The 9,948-nt window shown below is 42.5% G+C and overlaps 1 protein-coding gene across 2 annotated transcripts in view; it reads left to right on the top strand.

Moving 5' to 3' along the window:
• Cga (glycoprotein hormones, alpha polypeptide) overlaps positions 1 to 9,359 on the top strand; it is a 13,809-nt gene extending 4,450 nt beyond the window's left edge. Inside the window, exons 2-4 of one of the 2 annotated variants that reach the window (XM_021161517.1) lie at positions 5,810 to 5,923; positions 7,046 to 7,230; positions 9,070 to 9,358. In XM_021161517.1, coding sequence (XP_021017176.1) covers positions 5,824 to 5,923; positions 7,046 to 7,230; positions 9,070 to 9,147 — 363 coding nt within the window. In that variant the 5' untranslated portion in view covers positions 5,810 to 5,823 and the 3' untranslated portion in view covers positions 9,148 to 9,358. Of the gene's footprint in view, positions 1 to 5,809; positions 5,924 to 7,045; positions 7,231 to 9,069 lie in introns of both variants that reach the window. The other variant, XM_029476677.1, reaches the window with a different exon arrangement.
• The last annotated feature ends 589 nt before the right edge of the window (positions 9,360 to 9,948 follow it).

A 9,948-nucleotide genomic window follows, 5' to 3' on the forward strand; every position in this document is an offset into this window, starting at 1 on the left:
AGGAGAGGAGAGAAGAGAAGAGAAGAGAAGAGAAGAGAAGAGAAGAGAAGAGAAGAGAAGAGAAGAGAAGAGAAGAGAAGAGAAGTAGAAACTGGCCATGAGCACATGGAGGTGGGGGGAAGGGAATGGGGAGAGAGGGGAGAAGGGATGAGGGGACAGAGCAGGAGCAGTAAGAGAGTATGGAGGGGGCAAACAGCCCCTTTTATAGTGAGTCAGGCATATCTGGCTGTTGCCAGGTAACTGTGGGTCAGGACTTAGACAAAATGCTAACTCATTTTACTGAACATGTTTTAAATTGTTATTCAGGGGTTATTTTCTTTTATATTGTGAATAACATTGTTATAAAATTGCAAGACAATTTAATTAAAATAGTTTTTGTATACATAATATGTGTAAGTGGGCACATGTGTTATGGCATGCAAATGCAGGCTCGAGGATAACTTTGTGGAGTTGATTCTCTTCCAGCTTTAGGTAAATTCTATCAATCAGACTTGTGTGGCATGTGACTTTATCTACTAAACTGTCTTGCTGGCTTCTGTTAGCTTTTTTTTTTTTTTTTTTTTGAGACAGGATTTCTCTGTGTAACAGCCTTGGCTGTCCTGGAACTCTTGCTTTGTAGGGCAGACAGCCCTGGAACTCACATAGATCCTCCTGCCTTTGCCTCCTGAGTGCTGGGACATGAGCTACCACCATGCCTGGCAGCAAATGTTGATTGATATTGTTATTACCATTCTAAAGTTCTACTGGCCACCGTTTTACTGAATGGGCCGAGGAGAGGAGCATAGCTTTGTGGGCAAGAAGCTTTTAAATTGGACATGGTGGGTGGCACTGTTTTTTGTTTTTGTTTTGTTTCTGTTTGTTTGTTTGTCTGTTTGTCTGTCTGTCTGTTTGTTTGTTTTTTCAAGACAGGGTTTCTCTGTGTAGTCCTGGCTGTCCCGGAACTTGCTCTGTAGACCAGGCTGATCTCGAACTCAGAAATCTGCCTGCCTCTGCCTCCCAAGTGCTGGAATTAAAGGCGTGCGCCACCTCCACCACTGTCCGGCTTTTGTTTTTGTTTTGTTTTGTTTTTTCGGATGGCACACTGCTTTAAGTCCAGTACTCAGGCTGTTAGGAGCATCACTAAGGTTCAAGACTAGCTTTGACTATATAGTGAGTACCAGGCCAGCAGGGTCACATGATAATACCTGTCTCAAAAGACAGACAGACAGACAGACAGACAGACAGACAATAAAAGTTTTCATACAGATGGAACAAAAATGTGTGTACTGCTAGCTGGCTGGCTGTGGCAGCATCTAAGAATTATGAGGCAGGAGAATACAGTGGAAGGAATAGCTTCTTATGGCTTTGGCACTGAATGCCACCTTCATCGTGGAATGGGATGCTCAAACTCTGAATTGGATGGACTGACAAACTCTGAATTGGATGGACTGAGAAGGGAAAGTAGTCTTAAGGACCAAGTTGAAACAATAGTTATCTTCTTAGATGTACGGTCTTTCTTTTAAAGGTACTTATTATTTATGTTTTATTAATTTAGACATGGTCTTAGTATATGGCCCTGGTTAGCTTGGAACTTGATAGACAGACCAGGCTGACTCAAAGATTCTCCTGCTCTTGCCTCCTGAGTGGTGGGATTAATGGTGTGTGTCGGTCGCTATATTCAGGTTTTACACTATTTTGACGTGGTAAATAGCAGGTAGTAAGGGTATGCTGACGTAAAGATCAGTTTGGGATTTTATAAGCAGAGCCTGCGATTTTTGCAGAGTATTCCTTCAGAATATCAAAATAGGTTAAGATTAATAAGCTTAAATTTAAATTTAGATTGTCATAGTTTAATAGCATAATTGATCATAGTTGCATAGTATAAATTGCAACTGGATATAATTGTTATGTTGTTCTCTCCAGTTCTTAAGTTTTTCTTCCAAGTTGTGAAATAGATAAATACCTGCCATCCCAGCAACCAGGAGGTGGCAATAGGAGAATTCCCAGGAATTCAAGCCTGGTCTGGACTGTATAGTGAGTTCCAGACCAGGCGGGGCTACACTCCCACAGTGTTAGCAATTAGGGAAACATAAATGAAAGAGATTGTGAGATTGTATCTTGTACCAGGCAGACTGGCTAAGATCAAGAAAACAACTGACAACGAGGTTGCCACGGATGTGGGAAAGGGAAATACTCACTCGCTGTTGGAGGGATTGCAAACAGATCCAGTCTCCATGGAAATCAGTGTGGGGAGTTCTTAAAAAAAATTGAAAGCAAATGTATCATATGACCCAGCTCTACTATGTCTTGGTACACACCCAAAGGACTCAGCACCCTCCTCCAAAGATGATCTGCCCAGCCATGTTCATTGCTACCTCACTCATGGCCAAGAAAAGGAAACTGCCTAAACGTCCTCTAGCTGATGAATGGACAACGGAGACATAAAGGATTCCTATTCAGTTTTAAAGGAAAAAAAATGAAATAATAAAGTTTGACAGGAAATAGATGGAACTAGAATCTATTATCTTACTGAATGAGATAGCACGAATCCAGAATCTGCATCTTTTAGCTGATGAAGCTAAGTTCTGGGTCTTTAGATAGATTAACCTAGAGTGATTGCAACACTAGGAAAGTACAAAGGGACCATGGTGGGAGCATAGGGGAGGGCAGGAGCACTAGAAAGGGGAACAGCAGCACACAGTTTCTGTGAAGAGGAAATGGGCGAAATGGAAGGGAAGGAAGGAGGAGGGGCAGGACAGAGGGAGTGGAAAGGATGAGGGATGTTTGGGAAAGCTATAGGAATTATTCTATGGCTACATAAAATCACATATAGTCTCTATCTATCTATCCATCTGTCTACATATGTTGTATGTATGTATGTATGTATGAGTGTATGCATATAATGTAAGACCAATGACGACCCAAGTGAGACTCTGCGATGCAGATATGTGCAAAATCAAGAGGTTTATTTTCTGCATCGGAGTCGACCTTCAATTTGTCCCTCAAGGCAAGTTACTAAGGAGATGACCCTAAATGGCTTTTACAACTGGTTTTTATACTTTTTAGGGACACAGGTTGCATCAGGCATCAGCAAGGTCACAGTTCAAACTTATTGACTAAGCATATTGACTTTTAAATCTATTGGCTAGCAAGCAGGACATGCATTTGAACTCTACCTGGGACTTTCCAGGGGGCCAGGTGATGGTCAGTACATTCTGAGAAGTTTTTACTCAAGAGTGTTCCCGGGGGTGGACCTAGCCTTGACCCCAGGTGAGAGGGGGAAGCTGTAAGAAGGGTGTGGGACTTGGAGAAAGTCCTTAGGGTCCCTCAGTATCAAGCTATCTCACTTATTGTTATGCCAATTGAGTGAAATGTTCTTCCTTAAACCACAGAATAACAAAAACTGAAGTTTATATATGTGTATCTATCCATCTGTCTGCATATGTTTTACATGTATATAATATATAGTATATATATATATATATGTATGTATGTATAGTTTTATATAGATATAGTACAGGCGGTGGAATAAGAGGTAGTCAGAAAATCAATGTACTTAACCATAAATTTCATAATTAAGCTAATAGCAAACCCAGTGTTTGAGGGCTGGGGGTGTGACTCAGTTGACAGAGTGCTTGCCTAGCTCTGTTCACTGCATAAATCAGGCAAAAGGGACACATCTGCCTGTTTAATCTCAGCCTCCCATGGTGGACGCCAGAGTATCAGAAGTTCAGAGACTACACTATTTTGCTAGTTTCAGGTCAGCAAGAACAAATAGACAAACAAAACAAAACACCCCACAACCTAATGTTTATATAAGAGGCAAGATGTCTGCCTTACAACTGAATACTTTTAAAACCAACAACAGCGTTGACACACCTGGTCATTTTACTGTTGTGTTCTGACTGCACTGTATTTTTCTAAGTATAATTATCTAAAATGAACATCCAGCCTGGAGGTTGGCTCAAGCAGGACTGCAGCACGAAGGAAGCTGGAGCTGAGGGTCTCCTGGTCCAGTTTGCCCAGGCTACATTGTAATGCTGGGTCTCAAAAAAACATAATTTCTATTGTATCCAGTGGCCTTTTCAGGAAATGTATAGAATAAAGCCAGATGTGATTCTAGTCCTCAGAGGTGAAGGGAGGAGGGCACTAAGTGGAAAATGTTCTCTGAATACTGTGTTGTTCCAGGGAATGTTTTGTAATGCATGCTTTTAAATCATTACATAAGATGAACAAGCACAAGGCAACCTTACAGAAAACAGCATCAATACTGCACATTATCAAGACGGAATCCTCCAATGTTTGCATGTACATGAGACCAGGGGAACACACAGTAAGGCTAAGGATTTCCTCTATTGGATTGAACAGTGAAAAAGAGTTAAAGAAACAGGCTCGAGAGATGGCTCAGTGGTTAAGAGCACCGACTGCTCTTCCAGAGGTCCTGAGTTCAATTCCCAGCAACTACATGGTGGCTCATAACTGCACCCCCCACCCCATTGAGTTCTGATGCCCTCTTCCACTTGGGAGGCAGAGGCAAGCAGATTTCTGAGTTCGAGGCCAGCCTGGTCTACAGAGTGAGTTCCAGGACAACCAGGGCTCTGGCTCTCTCTGTAGACCAGGCTGGCCTCAAACTCAGAAATTCGCCTGCCTCTGCCCCCAAGTGCTGAGATTAAAGGCATGTGCCACCACGCCCAGCTTAAATAAGTCTTTTAGTTTTTTTTTTTTTTAATCACTGGATCTTCTGACAAAGTCAGAAATCTTGATAAGAAAAAAGTTCTTGAAGAGCTGTGTTGCTCTCCAGAGATTTCCAGATAGCTCAGCTCTGACTAAAGAAAGTTTCTAAAGAACAGTTATTGCTTTCTGCTAGCTCATCTCTGGCAGACCACAGCCCAGGTTTTTATTTACATAACAATCTGTCATTTATCCAGGTTTGCTTTCAATTATCTTGTGAACCTGCAGCCCTGGAGTCCAGTCCCTTGCTTCTCCAGAGATAGCAAGCATACATTTTTTTTTTCTTAACCTTGCAAAAGAATCCAGAAATCTGTTTGCTTTTGTTAATAAACTAGCTGGGTGGGACCCTGCCCTGAAATTACCATTTCCACCAAACCTGGCCTAACCTTGCTGTGTCCTAGGCTGAACTTGAACTCAGGAATCTGCCTGCCTTTGTATTTTTCTAACAAGCTGGCTCATGGTGTAGCTGCTTTTGTTCCTTTAGATTCATGAAGCCTCTCATAATTCATATTGCATCTTTATATTTTATATAGTTGAGAAATTATATATTTTGAACTTAGGTATCTAGAGCTCTCTCCCATAGCCTTAAGGGCAGTCCTGAAGTTTCCAGGATTTACCACTTTGCTGAGACATTAATGTTACGGAGTCTTTAATGTTAACAGGGAGAATATTCCTTGGTGGAATGTGAAAATATGTCCAGTTTTATACAAACAAGCCTTAAGCCCACAGCAGCCATCAACCCTTGTGGAGGCTCACACAGAGCCCTGTCCCAGGGGCAGGAACCCTGTCTGTCACTCTGTCCCTACCAGGGCCACACCTGGCTTGGCAAGATCCCATTACAGATGGTTGTGAGCCACCATGTGACTGCTAGGATTTGAACTCAGGACCTCTGGAAGAGCAGTCATTGCTCTTAACCACTGAGCCATCTCTCTGAGCAATAATGTTAAACTTACTGGTTGATGGTGCTAGGGATGGATACAGCTCAGTAGTAGAGCAGTACTTAGCACGCCCAAAGTCAGCACCATCATACTAAAACAGCTGGCTTGGGTTATGACTGGTAAGCTAAGATTACACTGTTATTATTTTTTTTCATGTGCAGCTTGCAGAAGAACTATGGATTACTACAGAAAATATGCAGCTGTCATTCTGGTCATGCTGTCCATGTTCCTGCATATTCTTCATTCTCTTCCTGATGGAGACTTTATTATTCAGGGTATGTGACTAAGCTCAGGCTTGCAATGAAAAGGGAACCAAGTTTCTAGATGCACATCAATAATGATTAGTTCATTTCTACTGTCTTTCACATGTGATAAATAGTCACTTCTGGATACACATCTTAAACACACGTAGCCTGTGAGCACAGAATTAAAGTAGGTTCAGAAAAATAGGCACTGAAAATGTTATATCCCACGTTCGCTTTAATAACATCCTAAGCATGTTCATCTAAAGTCCACTCTGTATAGTTCCACATCCGAGGTTGACAAGGAGAAAAGCCGTCCCTACTTGTCTCAGTTGTCTTTTCACATTGCTTCCAGATTTCAGAAAAATTTATCATTGCTTTCACAGATAAATTTTCATATCAGGATAACCAGCAAGGAAAATAAAAATCTGTTTCATGCATTAAATCAGCTTTCCTTCACTGTTTGAAATTGTGAACGAACAGTTATTTATTAAGGTTTTTCTTTTGTAAACGGTAATGTTTATATCTCAGGTTCTAACCACAGAAAATGCCTTTTGTATTATCAGGCTATCTAGACTCGCAAGCTTTCTAAAATCTAATGAAGGGTTTCTGTCAATATTTGGAGTTTTTATGGGGAGAACAATAGCAGGCTCACCTCCAGAAAATGCTTCTTTTCAAACGAATGTGCCATTTATAGCTGTCAAGCTTTTGTGTTCCCTCTAAGCATGCTATGAGCATTGGGATTATCTGTCCTTGGAGAAGGAGAAACCACTATAACGAACTCCCCATGTAGCTATGCAAAAAAGCAGTTTCTCTGTGAACATAGCTACAATAACTATGAAGAGATTCTATATGTGAAGATTAATATGTAGGCAAAAATATTTATTTCCTTCTTTATTACCTGTGCAAAAAGCATCTGTCAGCCGGGCGTGGTGGCGCACGCCTTTAATCCCAGCACTCGGGAGGCAGAGGCAGGCGGATTTCCGAGTTCGAGGCCAGCCTGGTCTACAAAGTGAGTTCCAGGACAGCCAGGGCTACACAGAGAAACCCTGTCTCGAAAAACCAAAAAAAAAAAAAAAAAGCATCTGTCATGTCGTACCTAGGAAAGAGAAAGAATCCTTTCTGGCTGAATTTTCTTTCTCTTTTTCTGGCTAGGTTGCCCAGAATGTAAACTAAAGGAAAATAAATACTTCTCCAAGCTAGGAGCCCCCATCTACCAGTGTATGGGCTGTTGCTTCTCCAGGGCGTATCCCACTCCCGCCAGGTCCAAGAAGACAATGCTGGTTCCAAAGAACATTACCTCGGAGGCCACGTGCTGTGTGGCCAAAGCGTTTACTAAGGTAAGGGCTACCTGACAGTCCATCCAGAGGCAGTGTGTACTCATGGCAAACTGTCCGGTGACCAGTATTTGTTGCTCGGCTGTTCAGGCGACACCTGCATTTATCCTCTTTAATTGAAAGAATGAAAAATGTTAATGATACAGAAGTAAGGAGAGCAGAAGTTGCCACAGTCTAAAAAGCCAGTGGATTCGAATGAAAGGAGGTTAGAAAATGATAACAAGGGCCTGGAGAGCTGGCTCAGTGGTTAGGAGCACTCACTGCTCTTCCAGAGGTCCCAAGTTCAATTCCCAGCCACCACATGGTGGCTTACAACCACCTGTAAGTGGATCTGATGCCCTCTTCTGGCCTGCAGGTATATGAACAGCAGAGTGCTCATACATTTACTAAAATTAAAAAAAAAAAAAAAAAAAGGAGACGGGCAGTGGCGGCGCATGCCTTTAATCCCAGCACTCCGGAGGCAGAGGCAGGCGGATTTCTGAGTTCGAGGCCAGCCTGATCTACAGAGTGAGTTCCAGGACAGCCAGGGCTACACAGAGAAACCCTGCCTTGGAACCCCCACCCCGCCAAAAAAGTTTTCAAGTTCTACAAAGGCATTGACAGTTTGCCACAGTGTATTATATAGATTCTAGAGAACTAGAAGAAAAGGATTCAAAAGTTGGTAGCGCCAAGAAATTATACGTTTTGTCAGAGGAATGAAAGCATTACCACCCTGACTTGATTGTAATACTTTGATATTAAACCAGGTTCCATATATATGGGCAATTAATATATCCTAAGTAGAAAACATCTGGGTGTGGTGGTGCATCCCTGTAATCTCTGACTTTTTAATTTTTTATTATTTTATTTATTTATTTATTTATTTATTTTTTTGAGACTCATCGTTTAGAAAGCAGAGGTAGGAAGATCTTACATGTCCTAAGCCTGTGACTGGAGCTGGTGAGATGGATCGGTGGGTAAAGACATTTGCCTAATCTGAGTAGCATCCCCAGGGTCCAGAAAACAGAAGGAGAGAACAATTCTTTCAAACTGCCCTCTGACATCCTGTTCTGGTTTGTAGTGCTTGGCCCAGGGAGTGGCACTATTCAGAGGTGTGACCTTGCTGGAATAGGTGTGTCATTGTGGATGTGGGCTCTAAGACCCTACTCTTAGCCTCCTGGAAGGCAGTCTTCCACTAGCACCTTCAGATGAAGATGTTGAGCTTTCGTGCCTGCCTTGATACTGTCATGTTCTCACCTTGATGATAATGGGCTGACCTCTGAACCTGTAATCCAGCCCCAGTTTAATGTTGTCTTTATAGAGTTGCCTTGGTCGTGGTGTCTGTTCCCAGCAGTAAAATCCTAACTAAGACAAAAGTTGGTACCAGGGACTGAGATATTATTTCAATAGGTTTTGGAAGAATGTGGATTTTGGGACTTTGGATTTGGAAAGCCATGGAATGCTGTAAGTAGGGTTTGATAGGCCATCCTAGTAGGAATGTGGAAGACTTTTTTTTTTTTTGGCGGCGGTGTGTGTGTGTGTGTGTGTGTGTGTGTGTGTTTCAAGACAGGGTTTCTCTGCGTAGCCCTGGCTGTCCTGGAACTCACTCTGTAGACCAGGCTGGCCTCGAACTCAGAAAACCACCTGCCTCTGCCTGCCAAGTGCTGGGATTAAAGGCGCGAGCCACCATGCCTGGCAGCATAGCTTATCTTGCAGTGGGAATTTCGCTGTTAGAGTGAATCTATCCCCTGAAAGTGAACATGGAAAATACCAAACTTTTATTAAGTGACACTGGCTGCTATTTTCCTTGACATTTTGCAATTGCGGCTGTGCACCTACCTACCTGTTTCTTTTGCCCTTTAGGCCACAGTAATGGGAAATGCCAGAGTGGAGAATCATACGGAGTGCCACTGTAGCACTTGCTACTACCACAAGTCGTAGCTTCCGGGCGCGCCGAGGGCTGCGGAGCCGAGCCATTCAATGGCGCTGTGTGTCACCACCTCCTCCGTAGCAGACTTCTGACGCGCTTCAGTTACACACTGCCTCTATACGGTTACATCCCGTATACTTCAGTACAACCCGCAGTCTCTTCTCATTAGGGAAATATGTAGTATGTACCACGGTTCCATCAGAAATAAAGCCTTTTAAATCATCGATCCCAGATGTGCCGCCTTCTTTGGAAACACAGCTGTTTGCTTTTGACAAGGCTGATGATCTCGGAGTTGAATTGGGACCTAATGCACTCAGGGGCTTCCATCTTAACTTCTGCCAGCAAGCTGTCCGTTTTGACAGTGGGCTGTTTATCAGACAGTTCGCTGGGATGGGAAAAAGTGGTATGGAAGTTCTGTTTTTACTCATTTTTCATATCTCCTTTACAACTATCTCTATTTTAATACAATGCATCAAAATACAGATATACTATGATGACAATGCATGCACATAAACTATAGGTATATATACCACAAATATATCATATATTGTAAGATATTTGAGTTGAAATGTTTTCACTGGTGAAAAACGTACACTCAAGAAACAAAAAGTAGGGCTGGAGAGATGGCTCAGCGGTTAAGAGCACTGACTGTTCTTCCGAGGGTCCTATCTGTAGTGAGGTTTGATGCCCTCTTCTCGGGGATCTGAAGACAGCTGCAGTGTACCTACATATAATAAATAAATAAATCTTTGGGCCAGAGCAGGCAGGGCTGGAGAAAGAAGAAAAAGTGCCTGAAGACAGCTACAGTGTAC

This window comes from Mus caroli, chromosome 4, assembly GCF_900094665.2.
Source record: "Mus caroli chromosome 4, CAROLI_EIJ_v1.1, whole genome shotgun sequence".
Lineage (NCBI taxonomy): Eukaryota > Metazoa > Chordata > Mammalia > Rodentia > Muridae > Mus > Mus caroli.